The sequence below is a fragment of the Aquarana catesbeiana genome, linkage group LG09 (genome assembly GCF_042186555.1).
Source record: "Aquarana catesbeiana isolate 2022-GZ linkage group LG09, ASM4218655v1, whole genome shotgun sequence".
NCBI classification, from domain to species: domain Eukaryota; kingdom Metazoa; phylum Chordata; class Amphibia; order Anura; family Ranidae; genus Aquarana; species Aquarana catesbeiana.
Window position 1 is genome coordinate 97,865,202 of NC_133332.1, and position 26,666 is coordinate 97,891,867.

The following is a 26,666-nucleotide window of genomic DNA, read 5'->3' on the forward strand; positions in this document are numbered from 1 at the left end:
ATTTTTTACTTTTTGCTATAATAAATATCCCAAATTTTTTTTGTAAAAAAAGCTAATTTTTTCCTCAGTTTAGGCCGATGTGTATCCTTCTACATATTTTTTTTTAATAAAAATCGCAATAAGCATATATTGATTGGTTTGCGCAAAAGTTATAGCGTCTACAAAATAGGTGATAGATTTATGGCATTTTTATAATTTTTTTTTTTTTTTTTACTAGTAATGGTGGCGATCTGCAATTTTTATCTGAACTGCGACGTTAGCGGACACATCGGACACTTTTGACACATTTTTGGGACCATTGACAATTATACAGCGATCAGTGCTATAAAAATGCACTGATTACTGTGTAAATGTCACCAGCAGGGAAGGGGTTAACACTAGGGGGCGATCAAGGGGTTAAATGTGTTCCCTGGCTGTGTGTTATAATTGTGGGGGGAGGGGCCTGACTATAGGAGATGACAGATCGTGGTTCCTAGCTATTAGGAACTCACGATCTGCCTCTCCTCAGTTTACAGAACAGCGATTTGTGTGTTTACACACACACGTCCCTTTTCTGCCTCTCGGCCCCTGATCGTGCGCCGACCGCCGGCCACAAGCATCGGCACCCCCGCAATGCAGCAGGCGCGCCTGCTATCCCGCTTAAAGGAGCCAACGTGCAGCTACATCGTTTCGCACACCCGTGCCATTCTGCCGCAGTAAAACGGCGGCGTCTGGTCGGAAAGTGGTTAAAAAAAAATATAAAATATTAAAAAAGTAACTTTAAAAAAAAAAATGAAAGTGGTTATAAAGCCTAAACATTTTTTACCTTAATGCATTCCTTGTTTTGGCATCAGTATCGGCGCTTTACCCCCCCCCCCTTTACCTACCTGAGCTAACATTCGTCTGTTTCTAAAATAAAAGCAGCTTTCTATGGGGGGAGAGAGCACTACAGTCCCTTTTAACATGGTTTCCCATGGGTCGCGTTTACATCTGTGTGTTTCCAACTGTACTTTTTTTGGAAAAGGCCAGGGACTTTTTTTGCTGCAGCAGGTTGCGTTTTTGGCTCCATAGACTTCAATAGAAACACTGCGGAAATGCATCAAAAACACAGTGCTTGCGTTTTTGATGCGTTTCTGCTGCATTTTTGCTGGTTTCTCAGGCATCTCCCAAAAACACAAAACACATAAAAAATGCACAAAAAAACATCAACTAGAAGTTAATTGAGGGTATGATCTCACAACAAATGTTTAAAAAAAGAATTAAAGGTTATTTATCAACATAAAAAAAACAATATTTCATATTAAGACAATATAGCTACTTTTCATATTCATGTGTCCATTTTAATAAAATCTGCATATACAGATATAATAATCAAACAGGGCTTAGAGTGAAAGCTGAGTTTGGACATCAGACTCTCAGCATTGTCAATATGATGGTTCCTCCTTCAGAGTGTCACCAAATTTCCTTAGATTACATTTGTCAAGAATGTACATAATAAAATAAACAGAAAGCAGGTCAGAAACCCCAGATTGGAGGACTTTGACATCTTTATAAAGGGGAGTTTCCAAGAAGAAGATAGAGAGAATTGAGCCTCATGTCCTGTCCATGGAGTTGCTGCTGTTGTATTTTCACCCAGACCAGAAGAAACTATTATAAACTACCAGGGAGGGACTAAAGCATAGAGTAGATAGGCTTACTCCGAGTTCCAGTGCCACACCACAGTTCCTGCCAATGTGAAGCCCCATTCCAGGCTGGTCAGACAACAGTTGGAGAATACCCCCGAGACCGCTGATCATGTCTTCAGGTTCTCCAACACAAACACAGATGCTGTCCTCAGTTGCCCCTACAACTAGACTTTGCTGCAACATTCATCTGGAGGTATCTCTATCAATAACTATATGTGCACGGGTATATGTGCAATTCCACCTGGACTCCTATCAGAACCTTTGCTGATAATACCTCTTTGTACATTGGATGTATGCACTTCTTATATAAAGATTATATTATTCCTATACTGTTGTACATATATATTCTCTTATATGGTTAATGTTTTATGCTGGTTGCAGTAGTTCTTATGCTCTCAGTTACTTTGATTAGTTTACTGATTCATTTCCCAGGAAGGCAATCCTCTCTGTTCACAGAGACCCTGTCCTGGGTGGAGGCACTGACAACTTTTTTTTTTTATCAAACCCACTCTTCCACTTAGCAATGGTCTTGCTTCTCCTATTAACCTACAGGTTTAGCACGATATCCTGTATGGATAAAGGTAAAAATAAATATACTGAAATCAAAAGAACCTATTAGTAAGCTTGAGTATGTTTTTAGACACAAAAGGGTCTATAGATATAAAAAAAAAATAAAAAAATCTAAGGATAAATGCCACAAACATTCATTTAGCCATCACAAATTCCGACTACTGTATATTTTGCTGAATATGTTGCTTTCCTATGATCATCAGCTTCAGTGGTCATAATGCAGTATTTTCAATATTTTCCTGATTAAGGTATTTTAGGAGAAAAAGTACATTGTGGCTACTAGATAAAGCCGATGATAATAGGAAAACAACATATTAAAGCAGTATTAAACCCAAAACCAAAAACGTAATATATTTCAGCTTACCAATCCTTAAATGTGATGGCTGCATTCGTTTTCTTTTTTTAGGCTTTTTCCCCTGTTTTCACCTGGTGATCTGGCCAGTAACACACCTCCTGTATTCAAGTGCCTACATGGATGAAGGAGCAACAGGGACACCTTTGGACAGCAGCATTGTCAGTCTGGGGGGAAGGGAGTGTTAGATGTACTAGCAGATTAAAATACACTAACAAATTGAAGCTGAACTCCAGCTAACACTTTAGAAGCAGGTACAGCAGTTTTTTTTTTCCTTTTGGGATAAAGCTTTTATATTTTTAAGGAAAAAAAGATGATCATTGTAAGCACCCTTGTCAGTAGTAAATGGTTTGTCTCAACCTTGCAACTGCCACAATTGCAGGAGAGCTTGTTCTTTTGAATAGCAACAGACCTACTGGCAGGATCACCAGGTGAAAATAAAAGAAAGAAAGCCTAAAAGAAAACGAATGCAGCAACCACATCTAAAAATTGGTAAGCTGCAATATAATAGACGTTTGCTTTTGGTTTTAATACCACTTTGTGCAAAATACAGCCAGAATTTGTAATGGCTGGATGAATGCTTGTGACATTCATAATTTTTTTTTTTTAAACAAACCCCAAAGATTCCTTATTTAAGTTTTCCTGTCAGCCTTTCTTTCTCAGAGGAAAAGAAAGAAAAAAAAAAACCTGCCCCATTGTGAATAAACCTCATCATCCAAGGCCCCATTAGGCACAAAGTCTGAAAACAAGAAAAGCTACATAGTTATCACATTTTTTCTGTGCAGTCAGAGGTGAAGCAGCTCCAGGTACAGGACTTCTAAAAAGAAATAGCATTTTACCTGCAAGCTGTACCATATTTCGAGTCTATATACAGAAATGCAGGATAGCCCTCCAGTATTTATAAAAAAAACAGTGCATCCTTACTGAAAGACTGACAAAAAATAATTTACAACCATAGAAATCATTGTCCTTTCTGATTAGCATCCAATAACGCTCTCCTTGACCTTCCCATAGACCTTCCCGAGACAAAAATTTGGAGGTTGGATGCCTCCTTGCTAAGTGACCCAATTAATCTGAAATCTCTTCAGCATACCCTGATAGAGTAGTTTACTACTAATGACACCCCGGAGGTATCTTCCTTGTCACAGTGGGAGGCACACATAAATGTGTAGCGTGGGTCGCTCTCCTAGCCATGGAGGCAAAACGCAAAAGAGAGCATCAGGCTGCTCTATGCAAACTCTTTGACCGTATAGAAGCCCTGGAAATGCAAAACAAAAGCCCCCAGGCCCAAGCGACCCTCCAGGAATTACACTCCAGAACTCTTTTGCTAGAGTAACCGGGGAAAATAACTCAACGCCGCTTTATGCTATCCCAGAAACTGTTCTATGAACAGGGGAAAAAAAGTGGCACATTCCTGGCTAGGGTTCTGCAAGCCCAGAGAGTGGTTGTGACCATTTATCACAGAACGAGGAGATAGTTAAACAATTTGTGAATTACAGCAAACTCTACAACCTAGGCTCCCAACAGAATGTCCCTCATACAGCCCGACATAAAGCCGACTAGACACAGGAATTCCTGGACCAATACTGCCCAAAGCCTTTACCTTCCCAGAACATCAGGAAACTAGAGGCCCCACCATCCCTAGAGGAATTCATCCTGGTGCCAAAACAGATGTAGCTCGCAAAGAGTCCAGGGCTAGACAGCCTTGCAGCTCAATACACCAGATGTCTGCCAGATCTACTAGTCCAGAGATTTTTGAAGGATTTCAACTCCCTAGCTAAGTCGCAGCACTTGTCACCCGACCACTCAGGAGCCTTTTCTGACGGTGATCTTCAAGAAGGGGAAGGACTCAGGTCTCTAACTACAAACCTATATTCTCTACTAAACGTAGACATTATTTGATAGGTTTTTGTTAAAATTCTGGCCAATCCCCTGACCCCACTTCTCAATTCTTGGATCACCCTTGAACAGGTGGGCTTCACCTCCAGTTTGGAAGGCCAGGGATAACACAGTTAAGGCTATCAACCTTCATTATTGGCTCAACCCCTCACGCAAACAAGGAGATGTCTGTAGAAGGCATTCAATCCATCTCCAATATCGAAATTAACTCAGCCTCTGAGGCACTTAGCCCAACCACTGGTATAGTTGCCTACAGTATACTCTTTGTTCTCTTGATGCATCCTGAGATGATTGTACACGCGCTATACTGTGATCCGCTGCAAAAACGTATATGTTTTTGCCGTGTTTGCAGTGTGGTTTTTAAAGGTCATGTGATTTAAAAACCGCACCAAAACCGCATTGCAGGCGCATTTTTGCCATAGTTTCCATTGCTATCAATGGGAAGGTTCGTTTTTGGTGCGTTTTTTTTTAGCTCCCCAAACATGCTCCAAAGATGCTCCAAAGATGCTGCAAGCAGGATTTTTTTCACCGCAATGGAAGCGCAACACCACAGTGTGAACACATTCATTGAATTTAATAGGGAAGCATTTTTTTCAAGCTTTCCAGGTGCTTTTTTTTTTTTTACACAAAAGCACCTGAAAAACTCCTCAGTGTGAAAGGGCCCTTATTGTAAACACATCTCCTGATCAAGCATATCTTGTATGTGTTATGCTTCAATAAAGCTTTTGTGGAACGAAAAAAAAAATAATTTAAAGGGCAAGCCACAGGACAGTAGAGAAATGAGAAGCAATAGAGTACAATCACTGTGTTGGAAGTACTGAGCAAGAAGTAGACTATATACATATAAAATATATAGTGTTATACCATGCTAATGTTCAAAAATGAAACATAAATAAGTGAAATATAAATGATAAAACAGCAGCCAGCACCACAATGGACAACTTGTGCAAAAGTAATGAGTAAAAAACAGTGCAGCGCAAATAATGAATACATGGATGTTCAAAAATGGTGATATGAGGTGAATCATATAAACAATATATGACACAAATACAAATCTGTACAAAAAAAAAAAAATTTAAATTTCACAGTCATTAATGAACTAAAAAAGTCCAAAATAAGGTGAATAAGTCCATGGAGGCGTATATGATAATTGCGTGATCCAAATTGTGATGATCAATCACCTAGAGAAGAATAATCACCACCTGAAGAAATCTGCAACCAAATGGAATATAAGGAGGCTTACCGGAACATATGGACCTAATTCAGCTTATGCCAAATGGGTCAATGAAGGCAATGGTGTCTCAACACCTGGATATAGACGCTCCACTCCAATCATCTCCAAATAGACTGTATGTTGCTAGGGAGATTGCCAACCATCACTGAAACCGATGTAGCAATATGTGTTAATAGACAGGGCCTTTCAAAGTCAGAGGTGGAATACTCTCATCAACACAGCATTAGTACATAAATCCAAGGAGAGAAGATAGAAGACTCGACATAGTGTAAAACCATCAATAGAAAATGTAATAAAAACATAGACCACAGAAGATTCATGGTAAACCAGGAAAAACAAACTGTAATGGCGTGGACAGGACAGTGGATCTACTGCCCTGTCTATGCCATTACAGTTTGTTCTTCCTGGTTTATCATGAATCGTTTATCTCATGCTTTGATATTTACTAAAATGTGAGTGCTCTATGTTTTTATTGCATTTTCTATTAAGGGTTTTACACTATGTCGAGTCTATCTTCTCTCTTTGTATATTGACACATATTGCTACAGCGGTTTCGGTGATGGCTGGCAACGTACGTATTCACTTTCTTTTGGACTTTTTTAGTTCATCAATGACTGATATTAAATTTTTTTTTTTGAACAGGTTTGTAATTGTGTGATTTTTTTTTTATATGATTCACCTCATATCACCATTTTTGCATATCCATGTATTCATGATTAGCGCTGCACTGTTTTTGACTATATACATGTACTAGAATTATTTACATTCGATTTTAATATATTAAGTACTATTACAACCCCTGATAAAAAATATGGAATCACCACTCTTGGAAAATGTTCATTCAATTGTTTAATTGTGTAGAAAAATAAAATAATTACAGACATGCCTCAAAACTATTTTCCATTTATCATTCTGGCTTTAAGAAACAGTTAAAAAAAAATAAAAAAAACAAAGAAAACTGTAGTCAGTTGCAACTGTTTTTGCAGATGAAGCAGAGGAAAAAATATGGAATCGCTCAAATCTGAGGAAATTATTATGGAATTACCATGTACTTAGCAGTTCTAAAACAAACATCTGCATCAGATTACATCCTGAAAAATAATGTCATCATCACCAAACATTCTTTCAATTGATGGAATAATTAAAGTGTCCAAAATCTCAATAAAAACTTGTGCATTTATTAACCACTTAACAACCGGCCCATAGCCGAATGACGCTGATCGTGGCCGTTTACCATGTGATTGCTCCGTCAAATGACGGAGCGATCACTTGTAAACATACCGGCGTCATGTCATGACGCCGGTTCCTCTCTCCCCTCTGTGTACCGATCGGTACAGTGTGAGAGGAGAGGGGGAGGGATCGGATGGCAGTCACATCCAGCCATCCATCTATCCATTCTCAGCCATCCCTCCATACTCTGTAATACCCTGCAATACTCTGCAATGCCCTGCAATACTCTGCAATGCTCTGCAATACCCTGTAATTCTCTGCAATACTCTGCAATGCCCTGCAATATTCTGCAATACTCTGCAATACTCTGCAATGCCCTGCAATACACTGCAATACCCTGCAATGCTCTGCAATACCCTGCAATACTCTGCAATACCCTGCAATACTCTGCAATACTCTGCAATACCCCGCAATACTCTGCAATACTCTGCAATACTCTGCAATACCCTGCAATACTCTGCAATACCCCGCAATACCCAGTCATACTCTGCAATAACCAGCCATACTCTGCAATACCCAGCCATACTCTGCAATACTTGGTGATACCCAGCCATACTCTGCCATACCCAGTCATACTCGGAGATACCCTGCAATACCCTGCCATATTCAGCCATACCCAGCCATGTTCAGCCATGCTCAGCCATACTCGGTCATGCTCGGCCATGCTCTGCCATGCTCAGCCATACTCGGCTGTACTTGGCCTCTGTATGTGGCCAGGCTGTGGATGTCTCACACATGTGGTATTGCCGTACTCAGGAGGAGTAGGAGAATCTATTTTGGGGGGTCATTTTTGGTATGTACATGCTATGTGTTAGATATATTGTATAAATGGACAACTTTGTATTAAAAAAAAAAATGCGTTTTAACCACTTCCCGCCTGCCGTCATATGACATCCTTTATTTGTGTGGGGATAACTGAATGATGGGTGCAGCTACAGGCATTATTCAGATATCAGCTTTTTCAGCTGGCGATTTCCTACACCATTAGAATGATCATAGCGGCTATTTTGCTGCTTGATCGCTCTTACGGGAGGCAAGAGGGGACGCCCCCCCCCCTCCCGCCGCACTCTGGTGCTTCTACCGACTCACCACTACGATCGAAGCCAGGATCTTTTTTTTTTTTCTTTTATTTCAGGCTTCCCAGCTTAGAGGTGAGATGTGGGGTCTTACTTGACCCCATATCTCACTGTAAAGAGGACCTTTCATGCCATATTCCTATTACAAGGGATGTTTACATTCCTTGTAATAGGAATATAAGTGATCAAAAAATAATTTTTTTGAAAAATTGTGTCAAACTAAAATAAATAAAGTAAAATGAACAAAAAACGAACGGATATGTAAGTCCCACCCACATATGAAAATGGTTTTCAAATCACACATGTGAGGTATCGCTGCGAACATTACAGGCAGAGCAATAATTTTGGCCCTAGATTTCCTTTGTAACTCAAAACGTAACCAGTAAAAAATGTTATAGCATCGCCTATGGGGATTTTTAAGTAGCGAAGTTTGGCGCCATTCCACGGGCCTGTGCAATTTTGAAGGGTAACATGTTAGGTATCTATTTTAGGTATCTATTTAAAAAAAAAAAAATGCGTTCGAAAAATTGCTGCGCAAATACTGTGCGAGATAAAAAGTTGCCAGGACCGCCATTGTATTCTCTAGGGTCTTTGCTAAAAAACATATATAATGTTTTGGGGTTCTATGTAATTTTCTAGCACATAAATGATGATTTTTACATGTAGGAGAGAAATGTCAGAATTGGCCTGGGTGCTCCAGAACGCCTGAAGGTGCTCCCTGCATGTTGGGTCTCTGCATGTGGCCACGCTGTGTAAAAGTCTCACACATGTGGTATCGCCGTACTCGGGAGTAATAGCAGAATGTGTTTGGGGGTGTAATTTGTGGTATACATATGCTGTGTGTGAGAAAAATCTTGATTTTGCAAAGTATTGTGGGAAAAAATGACAACTTCAAAAAACTCACCATGCATCTTTCTAAATACCTTGGAAAGTCTTCTTTCCAAAAAGGGGTCATTTAGGGGGTATTTGTACTTTTCTGGCATGTTAGGGTCTCAAGAAATTAGGCCGTCAGTACTTCAGGTGTGATCAATTTTCAAATATTGGCACCATAGCTTGTGGACTCTATAACTTTCACAAAGACCAAATAATATACACCAATTTGTACTTGTTTTTACCAAAGTTATGTAGCAGTATAAATTTTGGCCAAAATTTATGAAGAAAAATTACTAATTTGCTAAATTTTATAACAGAAACAAAGAAAAATTCACTTTTTTACAGAATTTTTAGTCTTTTTTCTTTTATAGCGCAAAAATTAAAAAACCCAACAATGATTAAAAACCACCAAAAGAAAGCTCTATTTGTGTGAAAAAAAGGACAAAAATCTCATATAGGTACAGTGTTGTATGACTGAGTAATTGTCATTCAAAATGTGAGAGCACCGAAAGCTGAAAATTGGTCTGGTTAGGAAGGGGTTTAAGTGCCCAGTGGTCAAGTCGTTAAACATTTAATGACTGTCATCTCTGCCGTACCTTTACCTGACATGCAACCCCATATCATCAATGATTGTGAAAATTTGAATCTTTTTTTCAGGCAGTCATCTTCATACACTTCATTGGAACGGCACCAAACAGTTCCAGCTTCATCACCCTGCCCAATGCAGATTCATAATTCATCACTGAATACTGTATCACTTTCATCCAATCATCCACAGTCCATGATTGCTTTTCTTTAGCCCACTGTAACCTTGTTTTTTTCTGTTTAGGAGTACATGGTGATTCCATAATATTTTCCTCAGAATTGAGTGATGAATTATGAATTTTCATTGGGCAGGGTGATGATGCTGGAACTGTTCGGTCCCATTCCAATGAAATGTATGAAGATGACTGCCTGAAAAAAACATGCAAATTTTCACAATCATTAATGATATGGGGTTGCATGTCAGGTAAAGGTACAGCAGAGATGACAGTCATTAAATCTTTAATAAATGCACAAGTTTATATTGAGATTTTGGACACTTTCATTATTTCATCAATTAAAACGATGTTTGGTGATGATGACATCATTTTTCAGGATGTAATCTGATGCAGATGTTTGTTTTAAAACTGCTACATGGTACATGATGGTTCCATAATATTTTCCTCAGAATTGAGTGATTCCATATTTTTTTCCTCTGCTTGGTCTGCAAAAATAGTTGCTACTGACTACAGCTTTCCTTTTAATTTTTTTTAAGTGTTTCTTAATGCTAGAAGGTTGGAATGTTAAACGAAAATAGTTTTGAGGTATGTCTGTAATTCTCTTATTTTTTTTTTTTTTTTTACACAATTAAACAATTGAATGAACATTTTCCAAGAGTGGTGATTCCATACTTTTTGCCAAGGATTGTACATACTAGTTATTTATCACATGTTTTAATATAGCAGATTATGAAAAGACTCACCAAGTCATCTCTAGAGTTTATTTTCTGATGGTCTGATGTTGATACTGATTTACATTCACAGATGTTTTTCATGTTTCCCCAAACATGTTCCCGGCTGTCCTCCCTAAAAATAACAGATGTAATATGTATCCAGCATGATACGGCTATTTTTACTGGCATAACATAAATGTGTGATGGGATCTTCTCATCTATATTTAAATGGCTGTGCTCACCTGAATGTATACGAGTAACCGACAAATGGGAGGTTGACTCCAAGAGGGGAGCTGTCCCCAACATCTGAGATTGTCTCCTGAAAAAACAAGCAGTATCATTATAGAGATGATGTTATAAATGAACTATACTTGATTTACACTTTTGTTTAAAAAAAGATATGTATAATAAAATTGCCCACAAGCCATTGTGTAATTTAATATTAAAACAATAGTTTCATTTTAATTTGTGGCAAATGTCATTTTCTAAAACCATCAAAAAATTCTATGCAATATAGTAACCTGGAGGTGTTCTGTACAAAGTTGGCTTACAGAACACTGGCATAAATGTCATTTCCTGTTTGTGTGATTGGCTCATTGATTTTCTCAGCTGTCTGAACTAAGATACAAGGTAAAATTTTAGTCGTCCTCTGCAAAATAAAGGGATTTCATTTTGGTGAGATACTCCCCAGAGACTAATTACTTGTAAAGAGAAGCAAACACTGCCACTTTCCTTATTAGAACACTGAAAGCGCATCAGATGGTTATAATGAGTGCAGACCCTAAGGAATCAATCAGTCTTGCAATGGCATAGTGGAACAAACAGTTTGTTCTTCAGAACAGAAAAGGGTAGGGGATATGCCAAAAACTTTTTTAAAATCCTAGCAATGTACATAAATCATAGAGAGGGGGATTGTTTTTTTTCTTTCAACAAAATGTAGTTATACTTAACCACTTACCGACCGCCTCATGTACATATATGTTGGCAGTTTGAAGATGGATATCTCGGTAACAGCAGCAGCTGCTGCCACAACCGAGGTATCCATCTTTAGAGCCGGCGGTTCTGTTTACGATAATGGTGGTCTCTGTGGCGGATTCACCACAAGATCACCGTTATCGGCGGCGGGAGAGGTGCCACCCCCCTCCCGCCGCTCTCCCGGGCCCTCCGCCATTCACCGGAGCCGTCGGTAGCGGCGGAGGCGATCAGGACCTTTCCGTGTCTGTGTATGAAGACGAGTGAGGGGAAGATGGCCCCCACCCGTCTCCATACCATAGGAGGGCGGAAGTGACATCAAAAAGTCACTTCCGCCCATATGTCTTAAAGGCACATTTTTCTGTTGTCATTTTTTTCAAATGACATTTTTTTTTTTGCATTGCATTTTAGTCCAAATATGAGATCTGAGGACTTTTTGACCTCAGATCTCATATTTAAGAGGACCTGTCATGCTTTTTTCTATTACAAGGGATGTTTACATTCCTTGTAATAGGAATAAAAGTGACCCATTTAAAAAAAAAAAAAAAAAAAACAGTGAAAAAATAAATAAAATTAAGTAAAATAAGTAAGAAAAATTTTTTTTTAACGTGCCCTGTCCTGACGAGCTCGCGCGCAGAAGCAAACGCTTATGTGAGTAGCGCCCGCATATGAAAACGGTGGTCAAACCACATATGTGAGGTATCGCCACGATCAGTAGAGCGAGAGCAATCATTCTAGCCCTAGACCTCCTCTGTAACGCAAAACATGCAATCTGTAGAATTTTTTAAACGTCGCCTATGGAGATTTTTGAGGGTAAAAGTTTGACACCATTCCACGAGCGGGCGCAATTTTGAAGCGTGACATGTTGGGTATCAATTTACTCAGCGTAACATCATCTTTCACAATATAAAAAAAATTGGACTAACATTACTGTTGTCTTATTTTTTTATTCAAAAAGTGAATTTTTTCCCCAAAAAAATGTGCTTGTAAGACCGCTGCTCAAATACGGTGTGAAAAAAAGTATTGCAATGACTGCCATTTTATTCTCTAGGGTGTTAGAAAAAAAAACAATATATAATGTTTGGGGGTTCTAATTAATTTTCTAGCAAAAAAACCTGTCTTAAACATGTAAACACCTAAATTCCAAAACGAGGCTGGTCCTTAAGTGGTTAAAAAAAATAAGATTATGATCTTCAACCAGTGGTGGATCATAATAATCCACCATTATGATCCACCACTGGTTGAAGACCATTATCTATTTTTTTTTTAAAGTATAACTCAACCTTTGTTGAGAAAAAACAGGTGGCTGCCCAGGGCTCAGGATCCCAGAGGGATCATGAGGATGCTAAAAAACAAATCTGCATTTTAGCGCTATTCATAGTAAGTCAATTTCAGCTCTGCAAATTTTTAGACCTTTTTCACAAGATGATCAATAATAGCAGCCTTTCATAGGTGTGCGCACAGGGTATGCCAGGTGTGCCTGGGCACACCCTACTTCACCCTGTACAGCGCAGGATTCCAGAGGGATCATGAGGATGCTAAAAACAAAATCAGCATTTTAGTGCTATTCATAGTAAGTCATTTTCAGGTCTGCAAGTTTTTAAACCTTTTTAACAAAGTGATCAATAATGGCAGCCTTTCATAGGTGTGCGCACAGGTTATGCCTGGGCACACCCTAATCACCCTGTGCAGCAGAGATTCCCCCTACTGCCCTGGCACCCCCCACCGCGCTGCCAGCTTCTCTCCCATCGGCTACTGCTGCGGGCACACACAGAAGGGGATGTTTTATGATGAGTGGGGGAAGGGGCCTGTATATGTAATTTACCGGCCCCTTTCTGAATGAACACAGTGAGTGATCAGTACAGTGTATTTGACCTTTGGAATGCACACCCTAATGCAATAGGTTGTGCACACCATTGCAGTCTTTGTATTGCTCCCAATAAAAGTTTTCATTTAAGATTATCATACAATCATAAGCAATGCACATGCATACTCCCTGTACCTCAAAACATTGTTTCAGTAATATCTGCCACCCTCATATGAGTTATTTGCAAAGAGTTTACTGCTGTTTCAGATTCAATTTAAATTTAAACAATGTGTTTCAAATCTTACAGAAATTGTTTTACAAACCATGTCAGACACAAATGTTTGTTTACAATGACCCTAATACATGATCTCATTAAACAGGAGGGTGGCTCATGAGCTGAAAACAGCCCAAGACCCAGGGTACAATTAATCCAGCTATGGCCATTGCAATAATAACATGCAGAAGAATGCAGAGAGTTGATTAGTCTGCAGTATGGTCAAAGGAGCAGACAGCAATTCCTGTGTGTAAAAATGTCTACAGACTGAAAACACCCCAAGACCCAAGCCAGAGCCATCAGTGAGCTGATTGGTCAGGACAGCGTCAAGTCAAGCTTTATTGTCATTCTACTACACGTGAGGACATACGGTAGAACGAAATGTCGTATCTCACAAGGCCACGGTGCTACATACGAATTAAACATAATTATAAATATAAAAGAATAAAAACACAGGGAGGAACTAAAAATAAAAAAAAAAATCTCTGGAACCTTCTAAGGGTAAAACATGTACATCGATTATCATGTAACATTTTATTTTCATGGCTTTCTATAAAAAGTGGAAATATAAAATTGTGGATTATGTGAGGCTGCATTTATAAGGCCATGGAAGGCAACTAGAATGCTCACATCCTCATATATTAGATGCCCAAAGCCTTATTTCAGCAATTTAATAAAGGCAAAAAACTACTCAACATGACTAGGAATCACCCATAATGGCTATTTTTTTGCTGCCTCGGTGACATATATGTGGCTCCAGGGGTTTTTGCATGGTACAGTACCTACTGTGTTTCCCCGAAAATAAGACCTACCCCAAAAATAAGACCTAGCATTATTTTCCAGTTGGGTTGTAATATAAGCCCTACCCCGAAAATAAGCCCTAGTTTAAAATTCTTGTTACATCCTATAATCCACACTATTACAGTAGTATATAATGTACAATGTGTGTGTTTCTGTAATATAATTGCAGGGAAGAAAGCTCCGGCGGGTCACAGAAGCACAGAGCGGTGCTATAACGAAGGTATTTGGCACAATTATATTACAGAAACACACACATTGTACATTATATAGTACAGTAATAGAGGGGATTAATGGATTTTACAAGCATTTTAACTCGGGTTCACACTGGGGATTTCTGTCAGGCAGGGAGAGAGAGGGGGAGAGAAGACAGCACATTACATGGTAAGACCTACCCCGAAAATAAGCCCCACTGTGTCTTTTGTTGCCAAAATTAATATAAGACCCGGGTTTATTTTCGGGGAAACGCGGTATGAAATTCTATAAGCTAAAAGCGTGCATCAGATGTGAGAAATGTCTTTCGGTGCTCATATCTTTTCTGAATGTTTTCAAATGTGAACTAACAGAGTAGAATGGCATTGGATACAGTTCTCTGAGCTGTAGAAAGCTCTGCAAACCCATGTTGTATTCATAGAATTGAAAACATATATATGCTGTTTAGTCTATTCATAAAACAAACAAAAAAAGATCTAATTATGTTGCCCATAGCAACCTCACCAATTTGATTTAAACTTGTTCTACAGCCTGGTTGTAAACCTCTGATATAAAATATGAGCAAAATATATCCCTGTATTGCCTCAATCCAGAGCACCAAGTGTAATGTCTGTCAGCCGCCTCGTTCCTCTGCTATCAGCATGAATTACTGCTGACACATTTTCCTGACGCCAAGAGAAAAATGGTGACAGGGGCGGGTGCAAACTGTGATTGACAGCCTCAACACTGTACCTGTGTGCTGTGTGAAGGGGGGTGTGTCCCTTCCCTCCAATCAGCTCTCAGAGCCTCCTCACTGATGTAACTTCACCCCCCCTTGTTTTTTTAGAGCTGAGAGATCCTTTGTAATTTCTGCACTTTGAATGGATGTAGGGGAAAGATGACTGGAGATAAACAGGTACAACTTATCTATGAGGATTTGTTTCATCTCTGTGTATCACCTGCGGCCAGTCACCTCACTGGGTATAAGTAAGGGTTTACAACTTTAAGGATGTTAACTCAATGCATTCTCTGTCCAAAACCCCCAGCCCCCTCTTATATGTACCTGAGTCCAATCTCAAACCTGCATTGTGCATGAGAGCCGCCACTCTGTCCTCTTTCAAAAAGCCCTGCTGTCTGTGTCTATGGACTCAGACAGCGGGGCACAAAAGCGAGCCCGCACAGGTACCCCCCCAGGAAGTAGCTTTCTAGGGAGGGTACTCAGCAAGATGGAGGAGCCGGCAGTGATGGTGGGGGATCTCAGAAGATCGGGGCTGCACTGTGCAAAACCATTGCACAGAGCAGGTCGGTATAACCTGTTTGTTATTTAACAAAAAAATTAACATTATGGTTTAGTATTACTTTAAAGCGGAGTTCCAGGCTTTTTTTTTAATTAATAGTCAGCAGCTACAAAAAGTTTAGCTGCTGACTTTTAATAAACAGACACTTACCTGTTCCACGGTCCAGCGATGCGGCCGCACAGAGCCCCACTCATCTCACTCTCCTCTCCTCAGTGCATCCATTGGAACTGTGGGCACCCGGCCGTGACAGCTTGCGGCTTCACGGCCGGGCACACACTGCGCATGCGCGAGTCACGCTCTCCCAGTGGACAGGCAATCTTCTGGGACCTGTCATATATCCCAGAAGATAAAAACAAGAAAAATAGCCCTGGGACTTTAAATGAGGTGAGAGAGGTTTAGCCAAAGTCCACAGTGAACACTGAGACAAAATCAATTTATTCATTTCAAAATGTTATGTAACTGAGCGGTAACAACAATGATTGTGAGTTACCAGGCATAATAGCCAATGTACACAATGTCTCAGTGTTCACTGTGGACTTTGGCTAAACCTCTCTCACCTCATTTAAAGTCCCAGGGCTATTTTTCTTGTTTTTTTGTGCACTATTAGGGATGGAGGTGTCAGAGGGGTCACACCAGACCTTAATCTTCCTTTTTTTGGATATCCCAGAAGATTGCAGAGAGGGAGGGACCACCTGGGGAAGAGGAGGAGTCACATAGGCGGCCTGTGGGTTGAAGGAGGAAGTGGGACAGGAAGTCCCTCTCTAAAGTAGTCACCCACTCCCCGCCCCCAAAAAAAATGACATGCCAAATGTGGCATGTAAAGGGGGAGGAGTGCTTAAAGCGGAAGTTCCCAGGAGTGCCCAGCTCTAAACACACCCTGCCATGTCATGAAGCCTTACATCTCCTGATGTATACACAATAAAATAGCACAAATGAAAAAAGCAGTAAGATCTTTTCTAATAGAGATAGGACCTCAAGTATAGAGATCTTGCAGCCTGACTCCCCAGGCGGTATAAGATTCCAGTGGAACATTTAACCCAACACACTTTATTTAATACTTTCAGTACAGCTCAGGGTGGACTGACCCTTTAAATTGATCAGAGAGTAATAAGTCATACCCATACTTACGCCTCCACCGCTGACCATTTCTGAAAGCCGATCTTCTACAATGTCAAAATTGGAGGTGTCTGTGGCTCCCACTGACTCAGGAATAAAAGGGGGCATGCAGTCCCTAAGACCCTCCCAGTCAATTTCAGCAAAAAGTGGATGCATCTGGAAATCCTGGAGTCCACCAATGCCCAAACGGTTCTCCCGCTCACAGATGAGAGATGAGATGAAGTTTAAAGTCTCAGGTGGTATACCATTGGCTGAGGAGGGAAAGTTAAAGTGCTCCTGAGACGGAAAAAAAAAAGTACAAAAGTGATTTTTTTCCTTTCATGTTATCCTCTCCATCTGTTTTGTTTCATCAGTAGGAATATCATCTGTCACTGTCTGTATACAGAAGTAGTAAATTCTTGTCTTGTCATGGGAAAAATTCAATGTTCCTGTCTGATTACCTCTGCTGTGGTTTCTGTTATGTTCCAATTTCATTGCCCAGTTTGATACATTTGAGAAAAACTGACCATGTAGTGATAAAAGAGTGCTATCTAATAAAGAAAAAATCATATGTAAAGGTACTTTAAACTCAAATTTCATACCAGTGACACAATCTATGGTGTCTGACCTGGCTTTGCTTGAGTACACTAGGTCACACCATATAAAAAATCCTTTGTCTATTGACGGTCGGGTGATCTGGTGACACCTAACACCAAATCTCTGATTCTATAGGCTAGGGATTCCCAACTCCATCTATTTAAATCTCTATACATACTCTTAAATTCTGACCAGCAGAGTGAACCCAACTATGCACACAGCAGAGGAACATCTAGGTATTTTAGGCCCCACTCACACATGCGAATGGGGCCCTTTGCAATTAGATGCAGAAGACACAGTGGAGGTTCACGCAATTAGCTGCAGATGGGAAGTTCCATTCAAAACAAGAGAGGCTGACAGCTCCCACAACTATTCATGGCCACTCGCATGTAGTTGCTCAAGCAGGGATTACCTGTCATCAATCTTAGGTAATCATTTCACGAGCATTTACATGCGAGTGTTTGTAAGGCTACTTTCACACTGAGCCTTTTTCAGCTTAAAACCGCCCCGCTAGCGGCTGAATACCGCCGCTAAAATGAGGGTAAAGCGGCGCTAAATATAGCGCCGCTTTACCGCCGACGCCTACAAAGCCCCAGTCTGAAAGTAGCCTGAAAAGCTGAAGGAGCTGTCAGCCTCCCATTGTTTTCAAAGGGGCTTCCTGCCTGCAGCTAATCATTAGAACCCCTGCTGGGTCTCCTGCATATAACTGCAAATGGCTCAGTTTTCAAGTGTAAATGGGGCCTTATGAGCTGCTATGGTGAAAAATAACACAAACAATATACTAAGGCACTAAACCGTTATTGACCAGTAGTGACTGAAGTAGTCTCAATAGCCCTTCTGCTGCAGATATCCAATTTAGGGTAGAAGAAGTCAAAGGGTAACACACAAAACACAGCTGAAGGACCTTGAGGGTATATATGGTGTCCTAATAAAAACATTTATCATTTTCCTTCCACTTCACAATTATGTGCCACTTTGTGTTGGTCTATCACATAAAATCCCAATAAAATACATTTACATTTTTGGTTGTAACATGACAAAATGTGGATAATTTCAAGGGGTGTGAATACTTTTTCAAGGCACTGTAATGTGCCACTCTCATATAAAATCCAATGGACACTTTATTGAGTCAATAAGGGGTTAAAAGCATAAATGGTATCCACATAAAAACAGCAATCAGGCTCAGTTCCCATATACGCGAATTGGATGCGGTTTTTAACCCCATCCGATTCGCATGTGAACCGGATCAGCTTTCAATGAAGCCAGTTCACACATGTCTGGGGTGGCCGTGGTCCATTTTTGAAAATGGTCCTGTGCAATTTTGGGTCCGGTTTAGCTGTGAATTCAAGTAAAAATTTGCACCTGAATCGCATCTGAACCGGTGAATAAAACTGCACCAGACTGCAAACCGCAGCCGGACATGTGTGAACCTAGCCTCATAAATGGTACTTACGCTGAGTTCTGTGGTGTGCAGTGGATTGAAAGCATTTCTAAACCCTGGTGGGACACGATGGGACAAACTACCCGACCAGCGGGTATAATGTGGCAAGATCTGTACTCCCTGGAAGGTGTAAGTGGAGGAAGCTATAGAATTCAAGCCAGCGGGGATGCTAGAGCTGCTCTGATGGACTGGAAGCGCATCACAAGCATTCGTTTGTGAGAGTGCGCCTCAGACAAGAGTCCCACCGTGGTTTAGATATGCTTTCCATCTTCTCATCTAGGGACGGGCCGAACGGACCCCTGTTCGGTTTGCACCAGAACTTTCGAACACCGCAAAAGTTTAGACCCGAATATCGAACCCCATTAAAGTCAATGGGACCCAAATGTCATAAATCAAAAGTGCCCATTTTGAGGGCTTATATGCAAGTAATTGGGCATACAAAAGTTATAGGGGTCCGGGTCCTGCCCTGGTGGACATGTATCAATAGAAAAAAAAGATTGTGAAAAACATAATTTTTAAATGAGCAGTGATTTTTTTTTTTTTTTTTAAAGTGAAAGCAATATAGTGCCTGGGGGTCCCCTTAGTCTACCTGTAAAGTGGCAGATCTGTACCATGTCTAGAATCTGCTGCAGCAATAATTGCATTTATAAAGCCCAACAAAATGACATTTTCCCTGCAAGCTGCCTTTATTTTGCTCAGCAACAGCTGGGGAGGCAACATGTATGATGAGGCCACAATGTAGTGCACTGGGAACAAGATTAGAGATTTTTTGGATACATTATGGTGTCACTTTGACTTTGGATAGAAGTAAAGAGTGCGTAAAAATTGGTCTTTGGGTGTCGGTGGCGCCTTCCCACTGTAACCCTATAGAGGTACTCTTAATGAAAGCAAGAATTGGCCTTGCTGTAAAAAATTGCAATGATATGCACCTGTCAAACAGGTGCAGAAAAATTGGTCTTTGGGTGTCGGTGGCGCCTTCCCACCATAACCCCTATAGAGGTACTCTTATGCCCTGTACACAAAATAGGATTTTCCGATGGAAAATGTGTGATAGGACCTTGTTGTCGGAAATTCCGACCGTGTGTAGGCTCCATCACACATTTTCCATAGGAATTTCCGACACACAAAGTTTGAGAGCTTGCTATAAAATTTTCCGACAACAAAATCCGTTGTCGGAAATTCCGATCGTGTGTACACAAATCCGATGCACAAAGTGCCACGCATGCTCAGAATAAATTAAGAGACGAAAGCTATTGGCTACTGCCCCGTTTATAGTCTCTACGTACGTGTTTTACATCACAACGTTCAGAACGATCGGATTTTCCGACAACTTTGTGTGACCGTATGTATGCAAGACAAGTTTGAGCCAACATCTGTCAGAAAAAATCCATGTATTTTGTTGTCGGAATGTCCGATCAATGTCCGACCGTGTGTACAGGGCATTAACGAAAGCAAGAATTGGCCTTGCTGTAAAATATTGCAATAATATGCACCTGTCAAACAGGTGCAGAAAAATTGGTCTTTGGATTTTCGGTCGCGGCTTTCCACCATAACCCTATAGAGGTGCTCTTGATGAAGGCAAAAAAAATTACAATGATATGCACCTGTCAAACAGGTGCAGAAAAAATGGTCTTTGGGTGTTAATTGTGCCCATTAAACCCATACCAAAAACATTCCTCCAGATGAAATGATTGCTCACCCTCAAAGATAGGCAGCCTCGAAGTTCTGCAGAGTTTCCACATCCCAAAAAGACTTAATCAGTGACAGCATCAGGGGCTTCATAGCTGGTAATCCAGGACTGATTCATTTTTATAAAAGTCAAACGGTCCACGGAGTCTTTGGACAGACGCGTTCTATGATCAGTAACGAAACCTCCTGCAGCACTGAATGTCCGTTCTGAAAGCATGCTGGATGCAGGGCAGCCCAACAACTCATAGTCAATAGCATACTGGGCAAGTTCTGGCCAGTGGTCTATTCTCATGACCCAGTAAGTCAGAGATCGTCAGCTGGAAAGCTCTCCATCTCTGTTTTGGCCCCAAGGTAATCGTCCACCATGTGATGCAGACGCTGCTGATGGGATGTGGAAGCTGACAGCCCTGGGCAGCGAGGACTAAAAAAATCCTGAAATGCCTCACTTAGGCAGACGCCTTCTCCAATGCTCCTCTCTTGAACAACAGAAGACTCAAAACTACATTTTCCACAACACTGTAACCTACTGGAGTCAGGAAAAATGTTCAATAAAATCCTTTTTAACATGTCCTCAAGAGATTTTATCTTTTGCACTCTCTGTGGGAACGGGATGAGTTTTGAGACCTTCCCCCTATAACGGTGGTCAAACAGGGTTGCCAACCAGTAATCATCCTTCTCCTTTATGCTATGTATTCTTGGGTCCTTTTGCAGGCTTTGAAGCATGAGGTTGCCCATGCGCCTCAAATTTGCCAAGGCTTGAGAAGCAGACTCCTCTGTGTCACTCTGGATGTCAGCATCTGGAACTTCCTCCTCCCAGCCACGTACTACTCCCAAGGGTCCTGGGGTTGGAAAGCCATCGCTTACAGATTGACGCATGTCTTCCTCTTCTTCGAAGTCTATGAAAGTGCCAGAATCCTCCTCCTCATCCTCCTCCCCTTTCTCCTCCTTTGTGCTCTGTGACATAGGAATGATGGTGTCTGGATAAAGTGGGCCTTGAGAGGGAAGGAAGTCCTCCTCTTCCTCCTGCTGCTCTGCCTCCAGTGCCCTGTCCATAATGCCATGCAGAGTCTGCTCCAGCAGGAATACAACAGGGATTGTGTCACTGATGCATGCACTGTCATGGCTCACCATCCTTGTGGCTTCCTCAAATGGTGACAATACAGTGCATGCATCCTTAACGATCAGCCATTGGCATGGGGGAAAAAAAGCTGAGGCAGCCTGAGCCTGTCGTCGTGCCGTATTCGCACACATACTCGTTGACGGCGCTCTACTGCATGTATAGCCGCTGCAGCATTGACAGAGTTCCACCTGGTGGGCATGTCACAAATCAGGCGGTTTACAAGCAGGTGGATTTCCCGCTGAATTTAAGCCAACCGAGCACTGGCTACGTATGACCGCCTGAAATGGCTACAGACTCTTCTGGCCAGCTTTAGCACATCTTACAACCCTGGGTACGTATTTAGGAAACGCTGCACCACCAAATTGAGGACATATCAGGCATGGCACATGTCTCAACTTTCCCTGTCTAAGGGCAGACAGGAGGTTTTAGCCATTATCGCACACCACCATTCCTTGCTCCAGCTGGCGCGAACCGCCTCTGGATCTGTCCTGCAGAGTTGCAAGAATCTCTGCTCCGGTGTAGTTCCTGTCCCCTAAACACAACAGCTGAAGCACTGCATGGCACATTTTAGCCTGACTCTGGGAATAACCCTTTGAATGCTTAGGAGGTACCTAATGTTCATAGGACAATTCTGCAGAGGTGGACATGGAGGTGGCGGAGGTGGAGGAGGAGGGGGGTAGAGCTCACAGGTCTGGCACCATCACCACCAGCTGTATGGAGACGTGGGGGAACAACAAGCTGCAGCACCGAGCCCTGTCCTGCATCCTTTCGAGTTGCAAGCAGTGTTACCCAGTGTGCTGTGAACGAAATACATCATCCCTGCCCATGCTTGCTGGACCCCGTGTCAGCAATAAGGTGGACTTTATGGCTGACTGCCTTGCCCAATGATGCTAGAACATTTCCTTCCACGTGATGGTAGAGAGATGGAACGGCCTTACCTGAAAAATAGTAGCAACTGGAAATCTGCCATTGTGGTACAGCACATTGTGAGAATTCATGGAAGGGGGCAGAATCCACCAGGCTATAAGGCAGAAGTTGGAGAGCCAACAGCTTTGACAAGCTTCCATTTAGACGCTGGGCATGTGGGTGGCAGGGACTGTATTATTTTTTCCGCTGCAGCAGATGGGGCAGAGAAATTTACCGGCTACAGTCTACAGCTGGTGGTGTGCTGCTGGCAGATGTGCTGCTAGGACCTGGGACACTCTGTGCTATACCATCATCCCTGTCAGTGGAGGCTGCTGAGAGGTAATGACTCGGTATAGCAGGGGCAGACTGAAGTGGGTAAGGAGGAGGAGGAGGGATAGATTTGTGTACCTTTTGTGTGGCTTTTAAGTGCTCTTGCCAATGGGCTGATTGGTTGGACGTTAAATGCCTTGTTAAACATGTGGTACCCAAATGGCTGGTGTTTTTGCCACGTTTGATGTGCCTGAGACACAGTTGTACTGAAAAAGGCCCAGACAGCTGAGCTTTGGGGAGTGGGCTGGGAGATAACAGCTACAGAATGTGATGGAATAGGGTGGCTGCCCTCTACTCTTTCTTGATGTTGGCCTCCTTGGGGTTGTGCCGCCTCACCTTCAGTTTCCTCCTCTGCTTTATTTGACACCCAAGTCGCATCAGTGACCTCATCATCATCTCCATCTCCATCTTCATACCAATGGAGACAACTTGGCAATACGCTGCGGGTGGGGGAACATAAATGCCAATTTGTCTACCAGTGTTCCTCCCTCTCTCTAGGCCCATGTTCCTGTCATCCTCAACCTCAGAACCAACATCTGAATCCAGTAATGGCTGGGCATCATCAAGGAGCAAGTGGCTGATGCTGTGGTCAAATAACTCAGCTGACTCCTCAATGGCTGATGTTGGGGTTATAGCAGGAATAGATGTAGACAAGGAGGCAGGTTTATCCACTCCAGCAACTGCAGGGGACTGCACACTTGTCTCTGCTTGCGTGACAGAGGATGAGGAGGATGAGGAAGGTTTAGTAGGCCGGTCCACCACCTTCTCTACATGCTGTGGCTGGATAGCATGGGCAAATTCACTAAACAGAGGAAATTATGCCCTGCCGGAGGCCTGACCATCACGTCCACCTTTGCCTGTGGACACATTTGTTACTGGCCCCCTTACAGTGCCAAGGGAACGTCTGCCTCTCCTTGTTGTCCTCCCAGACATTAGTGGGAGGGAGGGGGTGGTGCTTATAAGCAAATGTAAAGAAGAAGTTGAAATCTGCACGTAGATGCACTTTAATCAATGTAAAGAGGTGTTTGGTGCATGAATACTCACACTGCACAGACACACTCCACGGATACACTATAATATACTGCAATATAATGTGCCAAACGTACAGTGACTCACACAAACCTATATGGTGTTAAACTGGCAGTAACGCACACAGAAGTAAATGGCGTTAAACTGGCAGTAACGCACACAAAATGATATGGCTTTAAACTGGCAGTAACGCACACAGAACTATATGGCGTTAAACTGTCAGTAACGCACACACAAGTAAATGGCGTTAAACTGGCAGTAACGCACAAAACTATATGGCGTTAAACTGCCAGTAACGCACATGGAACTATATGGAGTTGAACTGGCAGTAACACACACAGAACTATATGGCGTTAAACTGCCAGTAATGCACACAGAAGTAAAAGGCGTTAAACTGGCAGTAATGCAATCAAAAGGCGGTGTTCAACCATCACTACACTGACGCTATCTGAACTGTCCCTACTCTAGCTATACACTAATGTAAAGATTACTGACACAGTCTCACTACACTACACTGAAACTACATGAGCTGGCCTTATCTACACTAATGTATGTATGAATGACATGTCTCACTACATTACAGTAACATTGTATCCTGGCCTAGGCCAACAAGGCCCAGGCCTAGGGCAGCACTTTGCAGGGGGGCAGCACGGAAAGAGTCCCCGCCGGCTTGCGTTACACTGTTAGTGTATCACCAGTCTTATGGGGTGAATTGGGCTGAGAGGCAAATTAATCTAGCACCCCCATAAAGCGGCCTCACTGCTTTCGGTATGCTGGCGGCTGGCATTCCGCAACTGTGGGGGGGGGGGCGCCGTTTCTAATCTTGACTGTCCTCTCATCCTGGACCACAAACCTTCCTCACTGTGCTATATGTTTTCTGCTGCACCATTGGCATGGTTATATCTTCTTAGTCCTCTCTATAAAATTATCAGAAATTTGTGCTTAAAGTAGAGCTATAGGCAACACTTTTTTTTTTTTCATTTTGGATAGAGTAAGGGAGGGCTATAACCCCTGTCAGTTTATTTTTTACCATCCCTGTCCCATTGCAGAGATTTCCCTTCACTTCCTGCCCCATAGCCAAATAGGAAATGAGAGGAAATCTATGCAAATTAAGGGAATCCATTGCCCCCCCCCCCTCCCAGGCTCTCAGAACTAGTGTCTCCACTATCTCAGGGTGGGTCTTAAACAGCAAGGGGTGTGGCCTTGACAGGAAGGGGTGGGTCATATTTAAATTAGGGGGTGCACGAATTTAGTCAGGCCTAGGGCAGCACAAAACCTAAATACACTACTGCATTACGGTGAAGCTGTCCCTACTCTAGCTGCACACTATGCAAAGCTGAATGATGGTCCTCCTCACTACACTCACACTATACCTAGACTGACACTAAACTAATATTCTACACTGAAGCACAATAGCACAGTATAGCACACTAACTAACTAATAGTACTGAACAGAGCCCTGTTCTATCTCTCTCCACACTAAAATCACACTGAAAATGGCTGCCATTGAAAGAATACTATTATAATACTGTGGGGTGGGAATGAACCATGATTGGATAAATTCATGTTGACAGTGTCCAATCATGACTCTGACAGTGCTCTGTGCCCTGATTGGCTGAAGCTTTCACTGCTTCCACTAATCAGGGCTTACAATGCCCTGTTCAGGGCCTCAATGCATTGTGGTCGGTACGGGGGGGGCAAACAAGCGGTCAAACAACCCGTTTGTTCGAATGTTCGCCGAACAGCCGAACAGCAAAAGTTCGGCCCAAACTTATGCTCGGGCCGAACCGTTCATCCATCCCTATTCTCATCATCTGGGTTGATTATTAGGACACCATAGATACCCTCAAGGTCCTTGCACTGTGTGTGTGTTACCTATAGTGAAAAAAAAATGTATTAGGGTAATAGTATCAGGTTAATACCTGTAATGATAGTATTCAGTACTGTATATGAATTTTTTTTAGTTGCATGCCTTTAAATATATTTTCTTCACATTTACACATTGACAAAGCTGTTCAGCAGAAGTGACAGTTGCAAGGGTTGGACAAACCATATAACACTGCTGTGAGTGTCAATTGGTTCAAATGCCCCCCAAAAACAAACTGTTGCTAATTAAATAACCTCACATAGTTACAATACTGCTGCAACTTTAATGTAACATGAACAGCTGTGTTAGTCTGCTAAAGGAAATAAAAAATAAAATTAATCAACTGGCAGAATCAACAACAGGTAATCAACAGGGGGGATTCAGAAAAACAAAAATTGCTGTGTTAGGGCGATAAATTGCTATTCAGAGGGCGGTGTAGCAGCAACTGCCACGCATTCAGGAGGCAATCCTGTCCCCTTATAAAAGTCTGATTTTTATTTTTTTACCTCAATGGGCAAGTCTGGCACCTGCCAAACTCTGCGAACTGAGTTAAAATTGCCCTGGCTGTGGCATGTGTACAGCCCTATGCAGCTGTAATGATAAAATTTAGATAGGCAGCTGGGGGTGGTAAAAACTGCGTCTCAGCTGCCCGTTCGAAAAAAAACCTAATGCCACCAAAAGACTGCATCATATGTCATTTTTTACTTAATCCATAGTCCCACTTTAACTATCATCGAAAATCAGATTAATCAGATCCTGTCTGTGCTTCCAAGAAAAAAGAATGGAGGATATTTTCAGAGCAAGTTGTTATCTGCCAGTTCCCACTAATCGAAATAGATGCATGTCTTTTGTGTTTTAAGGTACTAAGAAGCAGAAAAA

The 26,666-nt window shown here is 41.8% G+C and overlaps 1 protein-coding gene across 4 annotated transcripts in view; it reads right to left on the reverse strand.

Annotated features, from left to right (window-relative positions):
* The window catches only part of DMPK (DM1 protein kinase), a 94,410-nt gene that overhangs the window by 15,041 nt on the left and 52,703 nt on the right, over positions 1 to 26,666 (reverse strand). For all 4 annotated transcript variants that reach the window (XM_073599034.1, XM_073599037.1, XM_073599033.1 and 1 more), the window contains exons 9-11: positions 16,842 to 17,105; positions 10,615 to 10,691; positions 10,403 to 10,505 (exon numbers count right to left, since the gene is read on the reverse strand). In XM_073599034.1, the coding sequence (XP_073455135.1) occupies positions 10,403 to 10,505; positions 10,615 to 10,691; positions 16,842 to 17,105 (444 nt within the window). The remainder of the gene's footprint in view (positions 1 to 10,402; positions 10,506 to 10,614; positions 10,692 to 16,841; positions 17,106 to 26,666) is intronic.